We start from the raw sequence: 22,381 nt of genomic DNA, 5'->3' as shown, positions 1-22,381 counted from the left end.
TCGCTTCCTGCCCCTTCCCAGCCTCCTCTTCCCCATTCTGAATTTTTTTCCTTCACCCTCCGGATTTTAACGTGACAACACCGGGGCTGTTCTGTCCCCAGGACAGGTGGCCGGTGACACAGAAAGGGAAGGGAGAGCACGGCATTAACTGCAGGGAATTCACCCCCTGCTCCCAAGGGATGCACAGGAGGAACCTGGCCAGGCTCTGCACTCGGTGGGAGAGAAGGGAGGCAATTCCACCTTCTCCAGAAAGCCACACAACCCTTCCTGGGAGAGCTCCACAGACAGGACAGGACAGGACAGGACAAATCCCGATGGATGGCATCGGCACCATCCTTAACACGGACACCACGGATCCGGCCATTACTCACGGACACAAGGAACTGTTGGGATCCACTGCTGTCTTCTTGGGGAGAAGCTGACTGTGCCTGTGCTGCCAGGAGGGGAGGGGGCACAGGCAAACCCCAAATGTCACCCCAGCACCCCACAGAGGTGTTCCCCACCGTGCTGGACCGTGGATGTGCAGCCTGTGGGAACCCCTGTGCATTCCAAGAGGCTGCTCCAGCACGGACACAGAGGGATCCTGCGGCCTTTCCAGCTTTCCCTGGTCACCCTGGGCACTGGGCTGAGGCCTCCCACAGCAGCAGGTGCTCACAGGGGAGTTTCTGCTCACCAAAACCAAAGACTCCGCCCACGGCAAGCAGCACTGGAGGCAGCGGGGACACCCTCCCCAAACGGCAAACAAAGGGAACACACCATTCCCTTTGGGTTGGTCTCAAATCCCAAAATCTGACTTGGCTCCTGAGGCTGTGTGGAAAACAGATGGACACAGCCCAGTCTTTTCCAAATTTGGCACATCCAGGCTGTGTTGGTGCTCTGGGTGACCCCAGCACCCACAGCCCGGGCTGTGGACATGGGCAGCACCCAGAGCAGGCAGAACTGACTGAGGGCACAGTTCCTCCAGAAACTCCTGCCAGAGGGATGAGGATTTAGTTCCAGGGCTGCTGGGCTGCCAAGCCTATCCCCTTTGCACAGAACGCTCCCCTTCTGCACCCCAGGCCACACCAGCTGTGGGGAAATCTGTGGTGAGCAACAGCTCCCCACTTCCTCCTGGGCCAGGCTCTTCTCAGGGTAAGGACACGCAGTGCCCCCAAAAGAGGGACGGGAAGGGCCCTGCTGGCTGCTCTGGGACCCCTGAGGCAGCCAGCAGCTCTCCCGGTGGCTTGGTGAGCACTGGCCAGCAGCAGCAGCTCTCAGGGGAGCTCTGGGTGCTTTCCGTGGCTCCTGTGGCTCTTTCATGGCACGGCTGTGCCTGGCACTCGGGCAGCTCCTCCTCGTGCCAGGGCTCCTGCGAGCTCTGTGATTCTCTGGATGCACTGGAGAGAGACCCAGGTGTCAACAGAAGGGAGCACAAAATCCCAGGAATCTTGCTGACAGCTGGGAATGGGGAACCCAGGCTCTGCTCTGCCTGTTCTCAGCTACCTTGGGACTCACAACCCCCATTCCCAACCCTGCATCCCTGCCAGGAATCTTTTGGGATCTGCTTTCAGAACAGGTTGGAGGGCTGGGGTCTACTCCAACCCTCAAGAACAAGAGATGGATTTTCAGCTTTGTGCCTGAGGATTCCCTACCCTGCTTCACAATGGCAATTCCTCCCTCCCTCCAAGTTCATGTCAGTGCAGACCTGGGACAGTGGGAGGTGTCCCTGTCCATGGAACAAGAGGAGCTTTAAGGTCCCTTCCAGCCCAAACTATTCTGGGGTTGTGACTCTATTTAAAGACACAGCTCTGCTCGGAGCAGAGCCCCTCAGCACTGCTCACACTCTCCCCACAGGCTGCTCCTCCTGGAGCCCCCAGACCCCTGCAGACCACCACCACCACAGCGCTGGGCTCGCAGCATTTATTTCCACAGCAAACCAGTGCTCAGGGTTGCAGGAGGTGACATGCAGGGCAGGCATTGCTGGAGAGGAGGGCTGTGATTCCACGTGGAGATACCTGTAGTGCATAAGAGACTAAAGAGCATCCACCTACCTCTACAGGGCCCTAATTGTCAGCTCGGAGAGAAGAATTACCGTGTTGCAAGTGGACAGTGACAGGAGACACGAGCTGCAGCTACTCTACACACATTGCTTCAGAAACCACAAAGATATGCACAAACACTGTGTCACTCTGCACCCCACAGCCCCTGAGCCCAGAGGAAAACCTCTTCTGCAGTGGTTCTGTCTGGGCCTTTAAATCAAGGTTAAAAATTCATGTGCTTCGAGCTGCTAAAGCTCCTTCCTCGCAGGCAGCCAAGCCTGCGCTCCCTCAGAATCCCGTTTTCTTTTGGCAAGAAGGAAGAAGGCCTCAAGCTGCAGGAATTAACATCTTGCTTCCATAATGGTTTGGCTGACTCCAGGGATGGCCAGGCTCCAGTCATCATTCCACTCTATTGCATAAATACCTATTGGAGAAAAAACTTGGAGATGGCAGCGAGCACCAGCTCCGCGTCCATCGGAGTCATTCCAGCGCTGCCCTCGAGGTCCCACCAGACATTCCCTTGAGGGTCCAAATCCTCCTGGGAACACTCACAGCTGTGCCACGGATCCCACCCTGGACACACACGATGGACAGACAGGAAAGCAAGGTCAGAACACGGGCTGGGTGTGTTCAGCAGGTGTGGAAAAGGGCCAGGAGCTCCTCTTCTGCTTTCGCAGTCTCTGCCATCGGCCAAGCGGCCACCTGGCCCTCAGGGTCACCATGAGCCTCACTGCTGCTGGTTTTGTGGCTGGAACTCTCTCCCAGGCCCATAAGGATATTGCCAGGCCCAGAAGGATATTTAGGACTGGGACAGTAGCTCTAGGTAGAACAATCAGACTACAGAGGTGAAGCAATACCTGACCCAGAAATTCAGACCGGAGAAGACAACAGTGAAACGCGAGAGACTTCAAAAACTATTGCCTGCATGGGATAGACACTCAAACCAAACCAGACAGACACAGCCAAACAAGAATCCCACAATACTGCAAGGACAAGCAACTTCCTGTCAGAGGGGGGTCCTCCATATTCCACACCAGGATCTCGCTGTGCTGACCTTCTAAGGCCACCACAGAACGAGCAGAACGTGCGGATCCTTCCGAAGGACAACGCTCCTGGCATGGCTGTCCCTGCAAGAACCTCCTGCTGGGCCTCAAGTACCAAAGTGTCCCTGTGCCTTTGGGCCAGGCTGGGCAGGCAGATAACGGGAAGATGCTGTAGCACCACTTTCCAAGTTCAATGCAGTTTTCAATGCATTAAGCCAAAGGATTGTCACCAAACTTGCTTCCCACGCAAGTTCTGCAAAGAGGGTAAAGCTACACTCCAGCTGCTTCTGTCCCCAGGCTGCCTTTGGCACTCACTCCTTGCCTGAACTGTAAATTTTCTGCACCGTGGCTCGAGTGAGCTCCAAATCCTCCGGGTACCGAATTTCCAGCTCGGTATTTGCCAGGTAGTGAAGGCCGGTGAACTCGGAGAAATAGCGGCCGATGTCGGGGTGAGGGATCTCCCGAGGCTCAGAGTTGTGCTCCAGGTTCTCTGTGAGGAAAGGAAGGAATCAGTTACCACCACAGGAACAGCTGCTGCAAGGCAGCCAATCCTGGGCCTCTCCCAGGCCTTGTTTCTGTCTCTAGAAACACCAGTTCCTGGTGCTTTAAAGAAAAAAACCCTAATCCAGGAAAATGTGCAGAGCAAGTCAGTGTGAGTGCTCACACAGAGCCTCACCTCCTGGTGACCCCACTTACCAGGGATGTGGGAATTGTTTTATGCCTGAGATTGCCTGGCTTTAGGCTGGAGGAGCAGGATGCTGCTCCCACTCTGCTACTCCCAGGACTCAGTTGGGAGCACAGGGAGAAGCTGCTGCACTGAGCTCTGCTCCTCTGATCCCTTACAGCCCTTGGGGGATCAGTTTTAGGAGAGATTCCCCTCAAATGCCCCAAGGTGAGCCCCCCTGCACAAGGCTGTCCTGGCAGAGGAGCCAAGAGCTTCCTCCCTCAGCCTGTGCTTCCATCACCATGCCAAGGCCCAGCCTGGTTTTCAGCCCTGCCTCCAGCAAAATGAACTTCCCCAAGTCAAGTGCAAGTCCCTAGGAAGGACACATTGATTCCTTCCCACAGCAGCTCCTTTCCCCCTTTGTCCTACAAGATAACCTGATTAGGCACAAGGGTTAAACTCCACTAAACCCCAAAGGTGACCCCCAAACACTGAACCCCAAAGGTGACCCTGGGCAAGGGCTGCTCTGCTCCGCAGTGTCGACGCAGAGCAGGGACTGGGAGTCAATCCCACAGGCAGGAGCCCTGCAGCACTCCCCAAATGATGTCATTTTTTTTCCAGCAGTGCCAGATAAAACAGGTAGTATTAGCTAGGAAAAAAAAAAGCTGCATCAGCATCAAAGGCTGACTTTGGGCAGGGCAGGAATGAGTTGGGATGCAGAGAATGTCATTCAGGAACAATCTGTCTCTGAAATCCAGTTCATTACAGGGAGCAGAGGATTCCTGTTAATCCATGCAGGCTCTTTGAAGCTGCTGCATGTCAGGGTGTGCAGCCAGCAGCACCAGAGCTTTCCATCCCTCAGCAGCCTGCTGCAGTCCTGGAGGCTTGCAAAGGACCTTTTTGGATACTGCACCACTGCGGAAAACAATTTGCACTGCTGAGTGCTCTGCAGCAGCATGGCTGAGCTGGGAGCTGTGCTCAGGGAGCTGCAGGGATGGAGCTGCAGGGATGGAGCTGCTGGGATGGAGCTGCTGGGATGGGATGGAGCTGCAGGGATGGGATGGAGCTGCTGGGATGGGATGGAGCTGCTGGGATGGGATGGAGCTGCTGGGATGGGATGGAGCTGCAGGGATGGGATGGAGCTGCTGGGATGGGATGGAGCTGCTGGGATGGGATGGAGCTGCTGGGATGGGATGGAGCTGCAGGATGGGATGGAGCTGCAGGGATGGGATGGAGCTGCTGGGATGGGATGGAGCTGCAGGATGGGATGGAGCTGCAGGGATGGGATGGAGCTGCAGGGATGGGATGGAGCTGCTGGGATGGGATGGAGCTGCTGGGATGGGATGGAGCTGCAGGGATGGGATGGAGCTGCAGGATGGGATGGAGCTGCTGGGATGGGATGGAGCTGCAGGATGGGATGGAGCTGCAGGGATGGGATGGAGCTGCAGGGATGGGATGGAGCTGCAGGGATGGGATGGAGCTGCAGCTGGCAGGGGGGAGAGGCTGACACAGGCGAGTTCAGCACAAGGTGGGAGCCTCCCAAAGGTGCTGACGAGCAGTTTGGAGCCAGAGACCTCTGTCCTGTGCTGTCACAAATCAAACAAAACAGAGACAAGAGTGGACGGGTACCAAACTCCCTGCATGACACAGGAGTTCTGGAACCAGCTACACTCAACCCACAGATTTACAGGAAGGCCTCAAACTGAGGTACATTTAGCTATAATAAGCTTGGTGTTATTTCCGAGCTGGTTAAATTAAACTCCATGTGAAGATTTGTTTAGGATTCTCTCAGCAAAAAACTCTCACTCCCTCCCTCCCCAGAGTCAGGTCAGGAGGATATGAAATAATCCTTCCCAAATGACCTGAGGATGTGTTTTAGAGGGGATATCAATAGGCAGCAAGAACAAACTCTTCACTTTCCCCCAGCAATATCAGGACTCTTGGATGCCCCAGAGATCCAGTGATAAGAGTGTCTCCTACACAGAGATAACAGTGTCAGCCTACCCTGAAAGGCACCGTGGGACCAGCCAGGCTTCTGTTTGTTTATACATCATTAGATAAAAGATAAGTGATGACTCAGCCCCAGCAGCTCTGGGGACAATTACCTGATTAGGTAATTACCAAGATGAGTATTACAATATCAACCCATAGCACGCAAGAATTTCTGGTTTTTAAGACTCTCTGAGAGGCCAAGCCCTGCCTGATCTGAGCCATCAGGCTTTGCCACTTCATCTTTTTGGGCTGCTGAATATAAAAAAGCCACTCTCAGGACAGTGGGAAACACCTGCACTTTAAATCTACTGAGGGAGAAGTGTCCCTGCCTGTAAAACCACCTCTTGTCACACCCCTTGTCACACACAGGGGACCAGAACCTGAGGGAGCACCCAGGGGAAGGGCATTTTGGTCAGCATTTTCCCTCCAGCAGCTTCCACATCTTCCCTGAGCCAAACACACTTTGGCTGTGGAGCTGCCCTGCCTGGATGAGACCTCCCTGTCACAGGGGGAACACAAACGTGAGAAAAATGAACATTTTTACAATGTACAGAGTCACAGGCGTGCTTTTGTTTTGTAATTTTCTTTAGAACTTCAGTTCAACCCCTCTTCCTGTCTCCCAACCACACACTCTGACCATCAGACAAGAGTTTCCCGTTATGGTTTGTTGCATAAAGCACATGTGACACAGACACTTCTAAAGCTCTCTGCACTTGTGAAGAGACATTAATTTTTGTTCTGGCTAAAGGTGGCACTAAAAGCCACGTTATCTGTGTTCCCTGGGATGTGACAGTGGCCAGAACCATGTCCTGACCAGCAGCTCCTCAGTGCTCCCTTCACAAAACCCCATTTCCAGGTCCTGTCCAAGCACAGCTGTCAGGAGCTGCTGACAGACCTTCAGCCTGAATTATTTCTTTCAAAGCAGCAGTCAAGGTTCACACCATGAGAGTGTCCAAAACACTTCTGGGCAAGAGCAGATCACACCAGAGTGGGTCCTTCATGTCCATTCCCAGCAGTGCTGATTCCATGCAGAGCAAACAGAGCAGGCCACGACTCAGGATCATTTCCTTCCTACCTCCACCTTTATAACCCTTGTTAATCACACTTAATGAATCCATTAAGCATCCCTTTGTCCTGATGTGGACAGAGAGTGCTCCTGCTCACCTTGGGCAGCGTATCTGCAGGAGCCATCTTCCACCAGGACGTTGTAGAAGGGCTGGTGGGGGCCATGGGGGAGGCTGTGCACGTTCATATTCCGGATCCACTCGTGTCCCATCATGCAGGCAGGATCCCAGCCATAAATCACACAGTTATAGCCATACCTGATTCAAGAAACGGCACACAAAGGCTGTGAAAAGTCCAGAGCCAGCTCTTTCTCCTCAAGATTAACAGAGCACAAACAGGACAGGAACCTCCTGAGAGCTGACACAAGGAGGAGAGGAACAAGAGGAAAAAAAAAACCAATTCAGAAAGACTTTGCGGTTGTATTTTGAGGTGGAGGGAAATGACTATGAATGACTGGATAAACAGACAGGAATAAACAGCTGAAGACAAAGAAAACCACATGTGAGCAAGAAAAGAGAATGGGAAAGAGCCTGGAAGTCAGCAGAGAGAAGAGGAAGCAAGAAATAAGGAGGGCTCACCCACCCTGCTGGGCTGTGCAGTTACTCCAGTGCTCACCACACAGACGGGGACACCGAGAACCAAGCCACCGCTACCACAGAGTACTCTGTGATTAACTGTGAGGTGTTACAGCTGTCACTGCTGATGCCCATAAAAGATGCTCTGGATGTCTGGCCTGGCTCTCTGGCAGAGCAGTGCAGGCAGGAGCACAAAGCCTCTGTGCAGTGCAGGAGCAGGGAATGAGAGCACAGGGAAACATCCATAAACTGTCCTGGGAATATCAGAATCGATTTTGAAGCTGACTCTGTTGCAGTGCCTCATTAAGTGACTGCTGCTGTTTCCTGGAGAGCTCTGTGCTGTGGGGATGTTACCTGTGTGACACAGGGTGACTCAGACAAGCCAAGCTCTCTACATTTGCTCTCTCCAGGCACTCACAGAGCTGCTCCCATTTTCCTGCACGGGATGAACACATGCCTGGCATTTCCCACTCCTCCTGGGCACCAAAGCACGTCTCACTGCTGTCAGCACAAACCCTTCTGCTCTGCTGGTACAGAGCTGACTGCGGGGAAGGCCCCAAGCTCACCTCTTGTGTTTCATGATGAGCCCAATGGAGAAGCAAACCTCCTTGTGCTTCTCATCCGAGCGGTGCTTGACCTCGGGGCCCAGCTCCTCCTTGCGCCGCTCGATGTGCTCCAGGGTGTGCTGCACCAGGTACCCCACAGCCCCGTGCTGGGATGGGTCCAGGGCCTGGATGTGCTGCAGGATGTCCAGGACCTTCCAAACCACAGCAAAAACAGGTTCAGGACACAGCCCTGCAGCAGCACATCACCTATAGATACATCCAGATACATTGCTGGGTGTAAGCGCCCAGGCCTGAGATCTCCCTACACAGAGCTGCTTCCTGATCCCCACACACTCCCAAGGAGCTCTTCCTCACAGCCCATTTCTACTTCTTTTCTCTTTGTAAAGCTCCCAGCTTCCAAGGAAAGGCACTGGAGAGCACAGCAGCTCCTTAAAACAAAGCCCTTTGAGTTCATCATGTCCCATCTGGTGACCACAGACCATCTCTCAAGGTTTCTGGCTATGAGAATGCAGTTTCCAGTGTCCCAAAATGCTGCTGGGAAGTGATTCCAGGTGACTTCTGCTGCTCTTGAGAAGTAATATTTTAACTTAAAAGAGTTTCTCAGCATTTCTGTGAGGTGCAAAAATAGGGCAGCACAGGAGGAAAGTAACCTCCACGATGCTTTCGCAGGGAATGGTGAACAAGACAGAAAAGCTGCTTGTCTCAGGATGACTGAAGAACACAAAGCAGAGCAAGCCCTGCAGATCCCCAATTCCAGCCTCCCAACACCCTCTGGCACAGCATCAGAGTGTCTGCTGCCGAGTTTGTTAGAGGTAGGAAATGCAAACTTTAATTTTTTGGTAAAAGCCCCCCAACCTGTCGTGTAAACACGTTGGGAAAAGACACACATTTGCCTCAACAACAAATACCTCAAGTCCCAAAATCTGCCACAGTTTGGCACCTGGCAAAAGGATTGTCTCCTTAATCACAGGTTTGATCATTAAGTTCAGAGTAGCAGCAGAAGAGGAATAGAAATCTCAGGCTGTTCAGCATGAACAGCAGCCAAAAACTGAGGAAAATCAATTTAAATAAAGGACAGGTGAGTAATTTATGAGAAGAAACACAGCTCAGGCATCTTGGCCACTTTAATTCTATTAAGAACTAAGAATGATGTGAAAATCCTGAAAAATCCTAAAGGAAGGGGAAGGAAGTAACCACAGCTGCCAGAGATTCTTGGGAATTTCATTTACTGTTATTTACAAACATTTAGGGCAACATTACGTGCAGCTCTGCAGGTCTTTTAAGATTTTCTGCTCCTGTCCATAAATCTGGCAGAGCCTGTCAAAGCTGGTACATTCTGTCCTGTCAGACACAGCATTCTCTCTGGTTAACTGCAATCCTGCCTGACAGCCTGGAACGACTGGATGCAATCCCAAAAAACCCAAATTTGCTCATTTCCATTGCAGCTGGTGCAGAGAACTCAGTAATGTCCAGCCCTGGGGTTGGGTTATGTGTTCTGAGGGGCAGTAAATCCACGTCTGGTGCTCTCCAAACACATCCCTGAGTGCCAGGAAGGGGCAGGAAGATCTTCCAGTGTTCCCTGTTTATGTCCAGCAGCCATTTCAGCTCAGTGAGTCCCTCCCACACACAATTTTTTTGGTGCTGGTTTTTCTGTGGTGACCCTAAAATTTGCTGCCATAAGAAAGGAAGGCCAAGCTTAGCACGGCTTGATCTTCAAAGGGAAGGAGGCAGCTTCTCCAGCAGTCCTGTTCCAGTTGATTTGGTGGGAAAAGCTCTACTTTCTGCTCAGCTGTCCAGCTAATATTCCTGTCCCCTTCCCAAACCTCACAGGTGGAACTGGCACAGGGAATTCTGAGCAGGAACATCTCCTTGCTGCTGTGACACACTAAAGAAATTAAGATTTTTCTGAGTTACAGGCTCTGCCCCTGATTCAGTGAAAGCCCTGGATGACCCAGACAACCTGGAAATCTCAGCACCTTCTTTCCCACACTCCCAAGATAACAGGACTGGAGTTGTCACCCTGAAGGAAAAGGAATTCCAAGGTCAGGAATATCAAGCTGCTTTTTCACAGGAGCCACAGATTGCGTGGCCAAGGCTGGGAGAACAGCTTTGGTTTTATTTGTAAAAGATAACTTCCTGCAGTTTTCTGATAAGGGAATTGCTCCTTTTCCAGGAGCCCAGCAAGAGTTTCACCACAATTTAGGCACAGAGCAAACAGGATGCTCTTATAACTCACAGTCCACAGGCTTGGTGGCAAGACAAGCTGTAAATCATAAATTATGACTCAAGGCTGCCCCCAAGTCCCCCCTAGGACAAGCAGGCAAGAATCATCCACCCTTCCTGCTTCAAACTGACTCCCTGCAATGTGAGAACTCCTTCAACTGCATTTATTACAGAAACAACTCGTGGCAGACTGGAATGCAGGCTGACACAGCCCAAAATCAATAACCCAGTGTTAATAGTGCTCAGCCTACCCCAAAACATTCCCCTGAGTGCCCAGGTACCTTTTCTGGCCAGATTCCCAGGTGGAAGTATAACCTGGCCTGGAGCATGAGGTGCTGCACATTGTCTGGATACATGGCCAGGTACAGGTCCAAGGAGTCTCTCAGGAGCTGGTAGGACTGGTCAGTGCTCTCTCTGCCAGCAGAAAGGAAACTCAGCTGTGAGGCTCTGCGACCCCCATGGACAGGGGGAGTCCCCAGAATGATGCTGCAGGCACAGCATGCTCACAACAGTGATTCCAGCATGGATTGTCACTCACCACTCCAGCCTGCTACAAGGAAAAGCGATCCACAACTGATCCCTGAGCTCTGCCCTCCCACCCCACTGCTGTTCTCCTTGGTCAGATAATCCCACACGGAGAATTCACTCCCCAAGCCATTTCCTTTTGGTTCCCTGACACCTAGAGCAATCCTTTCACTCCTGTCAGTCTGTCTATGGCTGCCTGGGAAAGGGATTAGCAGGAGCATTTGAAAACAAAACATAATGTTCTACACACCAAGAGTATCTCTGAAAATGCTCACTGGAACATGGGGGTTGTGCTTACCAGAAGATAACAAAAGGCTCTGCTTTTAAGGGATGGTGGATGGTCCCTGTCAGCTTTTCACAGAGAAAATGAAACACCTTCTCTATTTTCTTGAGAGAACCAGTTTTACCAAATATTGTTGTTTCCACTCAGATGATTAAAAGCACCTAGCCAATGCCTTGTGACACATGGAATTTTCAGGATCTCCTGGGGTGAGTGACACCTTTTGCAAGCAGCAATATTGGATATGCAGACATTGTGCCCTGGGTCCTTTTTCCCCCCAGATGACCCTCAACTCACCGTTTCCCAAGGTTCAGGAGGTTCCCCACCATTCGCTGCAAGACCTCCTTGGAAGTCACCACTCCATAGAACTCCTCTGTCACGTGGTGCCCGATCAGGTACTCGCACTCCTTCACTGTCAGCTGCTTCCCCTTCCCAAAGGCATCGATGTAGGTGTAGTCAAAAATATCTGTGCTTCTGAAGAGGCAACAAAGAGGCCAAACTGTGATCAAGGGTCTCGTGGTAGAGCAGGATTTGCTGTTCCTGTTCTTCCCTGTGTCCTTCACTCCTCAGCTCCCTCCTAAACAGAGATTACCTGGTACCTTCTCTCTTTCCCATAATTCTCACATCACCTCATGGGTACTGTTACTTCAGGAAATCTGTTATTATTCAACAGCAGAGCTGAGCTCAGGAAATCCTTCCTGAAGATCTGATCTTTCCCTCTGTTTAATTTCAGATGGAAAACAATTAAACATTCTCACAGAGGTCTAGAGCAGGAAATCTGTTACCATTCGGCAGCAGCAGAGCTGAGCTCTAGGAAAACTTTTCTAGAGGTCTGATTTTTCCCTCTGTAGAGGCAGATGGAAAATAATTCAACACCCTCACACAGGTCTGGAGCTGTAAATGTGTTCTGGTTTTTGTCACTGTGGGCACAATTTCAGAGCTCAGCAGGTCACTCACCCTTCTTTCCCTTGACACCACCGCAGTAGGAAATGGCTGGGAAAGTTGACAGGCTCCAGTTTGACTCCCAGCTGCCTGGCAATTGTTAAATAAAGCACAGACAAACTGATGGGAATTCCTGTCCTGCGGATCAGAACCTGCGGGAGAAAAATGTGACAAAAACGCAGGTGGGATTTAAAAAAAACATCAATTTCAAGGGTGGATTTCACAAAAGAAAACAGAACTTGACAGAATATGCACTGAAGAATGACATATTTATTTAAGAGCTGCTCTTCATTGAGAATTATTTATCTGGCTACAAATACAGCCTTGCAGCCTCCCAGCTTTTGCCTAACACACACACACACCTGGTGAATGTAGGAATTCAGGGAGTTGTAGTAATCCAGCTCATTTCCTTTGTATTTGAGCTGCTCATACAGGACACAGTTCATGGCATCAAGCACCTGCCTCTGAAGTTCCACTTCTGGAATGAGAACCTCTCCTGGAAACACACATGCAGTGAAATAAGACTGAGAAAACAAGAGCACTCAACCCTTATGCAATGCAATTTTCACACGGACAGGCTCAGTCCCTCCTTGAAAGCCAGAAATGACACAGTTTATAAAACCAAGCAGCAAGATACTGCCTGACCTTTGGAGATGATAAACATGCACCTTCCTATTCATGATTTTCTAAGACTGGCAGGAAAGAGATTGTTTCCCAGTCCCACAGCTCTACTACAAATATCAGGACTATTAAGATTTCAGGGACAAATGGTAAAAAAAAACAATTCCCCTCCCAATTCTTTTTGCTTAGCATCAGATGGACTGAATCCTGGGCTATTGAACAGCTGTTTCTTGAATGATGGCTTAAGTAAATGTCAGAATTTTGTTTGCCAGGGGATAAAAACAACAGCTCTTTAAGCTGCCACAATTCCAGAGCTGTTTCAGCTGTGCAGAGGTGCAGGAGAGCCCTGCAGGAAAGCACGTTTCTGTACAGTACCTGCCTTGGAAGCCAAGCTGGGGTGCCTGGGGTTCTTGGTCCGCAGCACTTTGCGCACTTTGTCTGTGATATCGTCCACCTGAGCCTGGACACTCTTCAGGCAGATGTCTGACAGGGGGTTGCAGTATTGATCAATCAAAACAGCACCTGGAAAAAACAAACTACATAAGAAACAGGACTTGAGTTTTTTCTTTGCTTGGTTTTTTGCCTGCTCCATGTTCCAGGCATGCAGCGAGCGGCTGCAGCGGAACGGCACCGCTCTGTGTTTGAAACCTGCAGTCATCTCCTGCATTCATCACACAAAATGCACAGAATAAGCTGACACGATAAATCACCAGCTGAACTCAGTATTCCCCTCTCCCCCACGCTGAAAGGGAGCTGTACCTTGAGCAGGAATGCTGCTGGAACAGGCTTGACCAGCTCTGTGCTCACACTGCAGCCCCTGGCACCTTCCCACCCTACAGAGCTTTTTATTCAGAGCCTGAAACAATCCCAGCTTCACTCAAAGTGCCTCAGTTTTGATTTCTCCCTGTCACATCCTCCATATCATCCTTGTTCATCATTTCCTCATCTGCTACATCCATCTTTCTCCTCCACACCTGCTCTCCCTCTTCCTAACACAAACCAGAACAGAACAAACTTTCATGTTCCTCCTACCCAAGCCTCTGCAGGAAAAAACTTCCTTTTCACAGAACTTCTCCTTGGCACCACTGCTCTTTCCAAAGCCTCCCTATCGTTCAATCTTTGGGATCAGCTGTAAGGATTTTGCACGGATCATACCTCTTCCAGCCTCCTACAGGGCTTTGTCAGCATGTCCATGACAGGCTTGTAAATCAAGGAATTCAGCAGGGCCCTGAGCCGTGGCTCCTTTCTGTCCTCCCAAAGTGTTCCTGGTGCTCTGACCAGGTGAAAATTCCCAAAAAACTACCAGCTGGTGCTCCAAAGGCACCTCCACGGTGGACAAATTACATGTATTTGTGACACACATGACTAAGCCTCATAATTAATTTGGCTTTTTCTAGAAAAGGCCACTTCTTGCTGTCCCTTCTTGCCCTAACAGCCCATTCTTCAAAGTCTATTGCTTTGGTGTTACAGACTCTTTCCTAGGACATCTTGGAGTGTGTAGCAAGAGGAAGGGACTCTTCCACAGCCACTGGCAGCTTCAGAGCTGTTCAGAAGACTGAGAAGGAGAATAATCCACCAGACTGAGGACACAAAGAGCAGAAGAAGCAGAAGAAAGAGCTTCTTCTTTCTTCTCAGCAGGTGTAAGTGCCCTCCCACCACGTGACTGGACTTGGATCTGTTTCCCATCAAAGTCCAGCACTCAGCTCCTGAGACACTCACAGTGCTCAGGATACAGCAATTCCCTCTGCTTGCTCCCTGCTCTGCTCTGAGGAGCTCCTGGGAAAGGGGAAAGCAGGGAGCTGACTGGGAATCAGCTCAGCTGAACGCAGCCCAGGGGCCACAGCTGCAGTGTCAGTAATTAGGATGTCGAGCTACAGCTCATTTTTCTCAGCACCCTGCTCAAGATTCCAGTGGTTTACCATTTCCTGCCTCCCAGCTCAGCTGTCCATGGGTGATCCTTCACACACATACAGCAAGGACAGCACCTAATGCCATCCTGACATTTTAACCAACGTTGCCACGGGATGGCAAAGATTCCAGGCACTCCCAAAATCCAGCCTGAATTCTGAGCCATGAGCCAAGGGCTTGCTGGAATCTAAGCAAGGCAGGCTCCTTGCAAGTCAAACCATGATGGAGAGCTGTCATTAGGTGTTCTAGCTGGGCTTTCTGCCAAGGACTTACCCTCCAGAAACGACTGCCGCTCCGTGGGGCGCTGCAGATATTCCTTCAGGTTCTTTAATATATTCTGCTGCCGCAGGAAATAGAGAATTTTCTTTGCATAGTACTTCCAGGTGAGGCCTTTCCTGCACAGTTGGACACAAGAAGAAGCATTGCCCTCAATAGGTATTTGAAGGGTGAACAGTTGGTTTTCCCAGAGAACACAAGTTTACGGTTTAGATTATTGGTTTGCTCCACAAGCACTGTCACTGAAAGTCAACCCAACAGGGGAATGCTGAGAGGAATTGATCATAAAAAGCCACACAGCTTGCAAAACCTTGCTCCTATCATCTCCAATTCTCATCCTATCACCAAGATGTAAGTTTGAGAAGACACATTATCATGGGAAATAACACAGATCCTAATTAAAGGAGCTCAGGAATATCTGATTAAAATCCTATACTTTATTCATAAAACATTACCCTCTGTCTGACTGCATCTCTCCAGAGTCAACCCTAACGCATCCTCTCAGCATTAAAAATAGATGGATGAGGGACATGAATGTGAGTCCAACAGCATTCAGAAGAAAAACACAATTCCCCAGAGGAAAACCAACTCTGTAGCTCTGAAAAAGCAGGAAGAGATCAACAGTTGGTCTGTAGATGACACAATTCCACAACTTTTTATAGGAAAGCCCTGTCACTTTCTAAGGCCTCTCCATCCTCCTGGACAGCAGGGCAATCAAACCTCATAACACTTTATCTTCTTCCAATAAACTGGGATCCTCAATAGGGACAACTGCTTTACTGGGATATCTTCCAGGGAAATCATTTAGCCTAATGCTCCTGAATGGCAATGACTACAGCTTAATCAGGGTGTAATTAGCATCAATTCTGCTTTATGGGGAGGCATTTGGCCAGTGCAAAGCCTCAAAAGCTTTTGAACCAGTTGTCAAATGAGAGATGCTCAGGCCCAGCTCAAATAGAGAAGGCAATAAAATGGATGGGAAAAGGCAAAAATGAGATGATTGCCATTCCAGTTGGGTTTTTTCAAGCTCTATTAACAGTCCCTCTAATCAAGGCTATTAGACCCCATTAAGAGCAATCTATCACAGCTCTGTACCACACCAAACCCAGCGTGGTTAGGTGGCACCAGCAGAAAAACCTTCAAATAAAGCAGTGATTTACTCATCTTGCACAGTGTTAATCAAGGTGATGAGATTACCCAGGCAGATGCAAACCAGGAGTTTTATTCACCAGCTGTCTGAGTAATTTACAGAACTGCAAATTCTGCAGTGGCTGAGTTCAACTCTCTTCCTATTTGGGGACAAAAATTGTACCAACCTACTCCAGCCCTGAAATGGAAAGAAAAAGCTGGAATTTTATGGTGGTGATCCTGAAGGATTCCTGCTTCCCTCTGGTGCTCTGGCCTCACTCTGCAAATCAGTTCAGCAAATTAATCCAGGCTTAAATCAGAAAGGAACAAGAGGGAACTGCTGAGGCAGAGATGAGGGTACATGGGACATGTCCCAAGAAATGCCATGAGCTGGCAAGGAAATAAACAACAAAAAGCAACACAAAGCCAGAGGATTTTCTTCTTGTGGGACAAGGTTTCCATGTTTTTTTCTGGAAATACTCAATTTGTCCTGAAATCAGGCCTTGGCAAGCCTGGGGGTGTTGTTTAATGAGTGACCAAGGGCAGAAGCTGAGGTCAGGCATTAAGCACAGTGTTTTTCTCCTGGAGCTGGTGAAAGAGGGAAATCCCTGCCAGTTCTCACCCCCCTCTTACCTTCCTTCCATGTTAAGGATGCACATCAGCTCATCCTCAAAGAAATGGCTCGGGCAGCCCAGAGTCTCAATGTCACTGAATCCGTCGCAGGGGACCTGCCAAAGCAGACAAGGAGTTATGCACAGCACAACAGATTCTCCCAGAACTTCACTAAAAGACTCAAAACCAATTTTTTTTTTCCTTTTTTAATTTATGAAAGATCTTAAAAATGTCCTGCCCGCCACGAACTCGCAGTTCTGTACTCATGGATTTATTATTCCACTGAGAGCCCCAGGAACATCTTACACCAATTTCAGCCAAATTCTACAGCATTTAGGGCTCTGATGCTGAGTTAAGGACCAGCACAATCACATCTTATGCAGGGTGGGCACGAGCTGGAAGTGATTCTAAGGTGGAATCAACTTCTGCTTGTGGTTGACTGAACCTCTCCATACACCCGCCCTGTGCAGGAGATTAATCCTGGGTGAAGGAATGAAGAGGCAGGAACCTTTATTTTTTGCAACAACCACTTCTGCATCCATATTCAGAACAGCTATTTTCTTCCAGAACTCAGAATTACTTTTTAAACTTTGGCTGAACTGTAAAAAAAAAACCTGCCTTTCAAGCTCTTCACTATAGGATATGGGCTCATATATGGGTTGAAAGGCTCTTTCTCCCAGCTCTGAGCAGGGAATCAAGCTGCAGTTTCTGGCCCCACAGGAGATGGTTCTCATTATGAGGCCTTTGGGCACTGCTTAATGGTCTCTCCAAAGTCATTGCATATGTGATTAAAACAGGAGGAATCCAGGAGCTTCTTCTCCCAGTGAATGCTCTGCCAATTCTCCACGGACAAATGTCTGCCTGCTGCAAAACAGAACAGCCAGGAGACACCAAACATCCACCTGGCCCCACTGCCTTCCTTTTTCACACCATTTTGGCACAGGAGCCATAAAAGGGGGGCTGTCTAGTGGCTCTGGTGTGAAATTTTGAATTCAGCCAAAGTTACAGGCAGCATTTATGCTTTATCCACAGAATTCCAGGCTGACCCAGCTGCTCAGCTTGCCAAAATCCACAGGCACCTACTAAGCAAACAGCCAAGTAACTCCTGTTTCATGTGCAAGTCAGTGTGAGACACCACATTTGCACCTTTTCCCCACTGAACACAAAACTATCTTGGGGTCACGGCCGGCTGGAGAACTTCAGAAACACACTTTGCAACTGAGTGGCCCCGTTGTGCCTTGCTCCTGAATTCAAAGGGCTTGTGACAGCTCTCAGATCCCGTCCTTGCACAAGGGCTGCAGAGAAGCTCAGCAGCTGCGCTTTGTGTCAACAAACTCTGCAGCCTTCAGAATTCCCAGAGCCAGGGTTGAGCTCCCAGCAGAAAGCAAAGGGCTTTAAGGGCTGAATGCAATCCCAGAGTGTGCTGCACTCTACACACCTCTGGATTTGGAACTTTCTCCCCCCCTCTTGGGCAGCATTTTCACACAAAGTCAGGAAACACAAAAGCTCTGACTGCACGGTTCATGTGGAGAGCGGGGCAAGAGAAACTAATGAAAAGTACTGATCACAATCAAGGAAGGTGAATCTTTGAATTATTGTGGAATCATGGAATATCCTGAGCTACCACAGGGATCCTCCAGCCCAGCTCCTGGCCCTGCCCAGACATCCCAAAATCCCACCCTGGGCATCCCTGGCAGCGCTGGCCAAACGCTCCTGGAGCTCTGGCAGCCTCGGGGCCGTGCCCATTCCCTGGGGAGCCTGGGCAGTGCCCAGCAGCCTCTGGGGGAAGAAAAACCTTTTCCTACTATAAATAATAACTAAGACTAAATAAACACATTTTTAAAAAGACAAAACCCCCTGAGAAATAAACAACTTTTGAATGGTTTAGGAATTTTTAAAGAATAATATCCCCTGCTGATGTGAATGCTCTGCCAGTGTTGAAGAAACAGCCTCAAGCTGTGCCAGGGGAGCTTTAGGTTGGGTATTAGGAAAAACTGATTAATTGAAAGGGTTGTCAAGCATTGGAACAAGCTGCTTAGGGGAGTGGTGCAATCACTGTTCTTGGAAGGGTTCAGAAAATGTGAAGATGTGGTGCTTAGGGACACGGTTCAGTGGCTGGACTCGATCTTGGAGGTCTTTTCCAACCTTAATGATTCAATTAATGATTCCATTTAACAAGTGGCCAGGTTGGTGCACACACACGTATCTAGAGGGTGACTTACATGCTCTGAGAAGAACCTTTTGGAGAAGGAAGCCACAATCCTCTGGGCTTCCAGCCCCGCGTTGTGCCGCGCCTTGTACTCCTCCAGCCAGCTGACGCTGTCACTGTGGCTGTAGTACTTCAGCAGGGACGGCCACCTGCACAAACATTCACAAATTAACAGCAGCAGTAACATTTCACATCCCTGAGAACCTCCAGAATGTGAAACTTAAGTAAGCACATCACTTGAGGAGCTGAGCCAGCGCCCAGACACTGCCCAGCTTTAAAGGAATTGTATAAAATTACCTCAGACATCAAAGCGCAGCTGTGCATTAATGATTATTTAAAAGCAACCTCTCCTGAAACCTTCAGAGGCTCCCACTCCAGGATTGCAATATCTAAACATCCTAAATGCTTCAGTTTTATAATTAAAAGAGTTTACCACAAAGAAGCATCACGTGGAAGCCAACCTGGCACTGAACAGAAGGGGAGTTCTTTGTCCTGTGTTCTTCCTACCACCTCGGGGAGCTCATTAAAAGGCTGCACTAAACACAGCTCCCTCCACTGCCCTTGCTGGTGGCAACACCTACTGGAGGAAAACAGAACCCTGAAGTCAAATCGTGACAGCTGAATGCTTCTGCAGTTTGGTTTTGAGACAAGAAATAATTGTTTGAAGAAAAAAAAACCAACCCAAACCTCACAGCTTTACTGCAAAAAAAAAGCCCTCCTTTACTTAGACTCAGAAGTCCACACGTTTCACAGCTTACTCAGAATTTCAAGGTTCAGCTGGAAATCCAACTTCAGGGCATGTTCTGGGGGCTGTTAGCGGCACTTTTTTGAATAAAGTGGGTGTGTGGTGCCACAACACAGCTTTGTGCCATAAAATATGTGCCAGCACTGCAATTCCTGCTGCTGTGAAGACACCAAGATCACTTGTGTGAGAAACATGAACAAGAATCAGCACAGATGGAAATATTTTGGAAAGAAAGCTGAGAGAAAGGGGTTTTCTTTTCATTTGCTGGGGCATTCATTCCACATTTTGAAATGCTGTCCATCATTACTGGCTTATACGAAACATTTTCCTTCAGCTCCATGGGCTGTCTCAGGTTCTTTTCAGACCATATAAATATATATTGATATACGTATTTAATTTTATAAATAATTAGAAGGCCAAACGTTTATATCCCTAAATTGCCTTAGGTTCTTTTCAGGCTATATGTATATATTTAAGTTGCTAAATAGATAAAAGGCCAAATATTGAAATCACTCCTCCTGTATAAAAATTATGACCAATGCCCAAACCATACCTGGAAGATATTTCACTGCTGGTTAATAATAAAACTCCCCTGCAATTTTCCTTCCCAAAATAAAGTCAAATAACCTCACATTACGTAACAACCTCTCTCCTGACAAATCCCTGGCCTTTCAGCTACTGCTGAGATGCAGCCACCTCACAATAACCCTCACTGTCCTTCATTTTGGGGTGAGAAAGGAGAATTTCAGGGCTTGAAAGGACGGTGAGAATTTCAGGAAGACGAAGTGCCACTGCTCACGATGGAATCCAGCCAGGATGGCGAGGTCAGGGTGAAACCTCCTGCCAAAAATTCCATTACCAAGGAGAGAGGAGGAGAGCAGCATGTGCTGATCACCCACCCTACCCCATTCCAGCTGCTGGATCCCAACCAGTGTGAAACTTGCAGGAATTCCAGCCACAGAACCGGTGACAGTCAATGCCAGAGCCATGGCTTGGTGGATTGGGGAAGCTGTAATCGTTCAGCAGCTTTGTTTCCCCCCATGAAAAGGGAATAATCCCCTCATTTGGGCTGTGCTGGATTTCAGGAGCCAACTGGCAGCTGGAGAAAGCAATTCTGGTGCTTTTCCTGTGCCAAAACAGACAAAAGTAGGTAACAGATGAGCAGGTGCTATGCTGGACAGCCTCGGGGATGAGTGGAGGTGCCTCCAGGACTGCAGAAACCAGCACAGCATCAACAATATCACACCCACCCCTCATCCCCAGCCAAAATATGAACGGTTTCACAGAGCACAGCACCCTGTGGCTGCCCCTGGGGAAAACAAAACTCAACAGCAGCAAAACCCCATCCCAAGGATTTGGGTATCTGCGAGAACAGTTCTCCCCAAATCCCCACAAATAAACACCTCTCTGCTGTCCAGCACCAGTCCTGGGACCACAGAGATCTTGGCCTTTGTTTTGGAAGCTCCTGGAGGGGTCGGGGAGGCCAATGCACAACCCCAGTGCGTGGTTCCACTGCCAGAGCCCGGGCTGGGTCTGGGAATGCAGGGGACCCACGTGCCCGGGTGTGGAAGGGGCTGCAAGACGGATCTCTGGCCAAGGGGGATCCCCTGCAAGCAGGAGGCTCAGCCCGATCCCTCCTCACGGGATTTAGGAGGGAAAGCAGCCTTGCAGAAGTCCTTATAGAAGTGTGGGACACCTGCCCAGGGAAGCTGCGGCTGCCCCATCCCTGGAAGTGTTCCAGGCCAGGCTGGATAAACCTGGAGCAAGCAGAACACAGTGGAAGGTGCCCCTGCCCATGGCAGGGAGTGAAACGATGGCTTTAAAGCTCCCTTCCCACCCAAACTTCTCTGTGCCTCCACGACTCCACCCAGGCCGCCGCAGGTTCATCCAGCCCCTGAGGAGCTCACCACGGAGCCGGGAAGACACGCAGGGATCAGGAGGTGGCGGCGGCACTTCCACCACCCCAGGCACACGCGAGCCTCCCAGGCCGGGCCGAGCCGACCATCCCCGGTGCCCCCGAACGCCGAGGGTGCCCCCGAACGCCGAGGGTGCCCTGAACGCCGAGGGTGCCCCCGAACGCCGAGGGTGCCCATTCCCTCCCCTCCGAGCCCGCGCCGCGCCGGGCCGGGCGGTGCCCACCTGAGGCGGAAGCGCTCCCGCCACACCTTGCCGCGGGGCTGGCACGCCTCGCGCAGCCGGCGGCAGGTGCAGGACACGCGGCCGATGTCGGCGGCGCCCAGCACGTCGCAGCAGAGGATGAGCTCCAGCAGCTCGCCCGGCAGGTCCGTCAGGCCCGTCCCGCCGCCGCCGCCGCCGCTGCCGGGCCCCGGCGGGCCCGCGGCCTCCGCCGCCATCTTGGCTGTTTACCTGCGCTCCGGGGCCGCCCGGCGCTTCCGGGGAGGGGCGGCCCGGGGAGCGTCCGCCAAGTGCGGCCGCCGCGGCGAGCGCAGAGCGGGCTAAGGGAGCGTCTGGCAAGTGACGGGGGAGCCGCAGGGGTCTGTGGGTGGGATCGGTATCGGGAACGGCGGGGATCTGTCAGTGTGTGTGAGCATCGGAAAGGGGGGCCAAAAAGGGCCTCATCGATGTGTGTGAGCATCGGAAAGGGGGGCCAAAAAGGGCCTCATCGATGTGTGTCAATGGGTGCCAAAAAGGGCCTCGTCAATGTCTGTCAATATCAGAAATGGGGGCCCAAAAAGGGTCTGATGTGTATCAATATGAGAAATAGGGTGCCAAAAAGGGCCTCATCAATGTGTGTCAATATTGGAAATGGGTGCCAAAAAGGGCCTCATCAATGTGTGTCAGTATCGGAAAGGGGGCACAGTGGGGATCTGTCAATGTGTATCAATATCGAAAAGGGGGTGCACAGAGGGAGCGTATCTATGTGTATCAATATCTAAAGGGGTGCACAGAGGGGACCTCATCAATAGGTATAAATATCTAAAAGGAGGTGCCAGAAGGACCTCATCAATAGGTACAAGTATCTAAAGAG

General features: G+C 50.4%; 1 protein-coding gene across 1 annotated transcript; it reads right to left on the bottom strand.

Moving 5' to 3' along the window:
* Positions 1-1,885: 1,885 nt before the first annotated feature.
* Positions 1,886-21,774, bottom strand: FBXO21 (F-box protein 21). The gene is made up of 12 exons (XM_069030799.1): positions 21,532-21,774; positions 18,661-18,796; positions 16,460-16,554; positions 14,696-14,817; positions 12,890-13,036; positions 12,256-12,389; positions 11,909-12,045; positions 11,249-11,425; positions 10,428-10,560; positions 7,924-8,114; positions 6,882-7,039; positions 1,886-3,551 (listed from the first exon to the last, which is right to left on the bottom strand). Exons 1-12 carry the CDS (start codon positions 21,744-21,746, stop codon positions 3,373-3,375), a joined length of 1,824 nt encoding a protein of 607 aa, XP_068886900.1. The 5' UTR covers positions 21,747-21,774; the 3' UTR covers positions 1,886-3,372.
* Between the last annotated feature and the right edge of the window lie 607 nt (positions 21,775-22,381).

The sequence above is a fragment of the Aphelocoma coerulescens genome, chromosome 15, assembly GCF_041296385.1.
Source record: "Aphelocoma coerulescens isolate FSJ_1873_10779 chromosome 15, UR_Acoe_1.0, whole genome shotgun sequence".
NCBI lineage: Eukaryota > Metazoa > Chordata > Aves > Passeriformes > Corvidae > Aphelocoma > Aphelocoma coerulescens.
The sequence above is the reverse complement of the archived record's forward strand: the minus strand, read 5'-3'. Positions and strand labels throughout refer to the sequence as shown.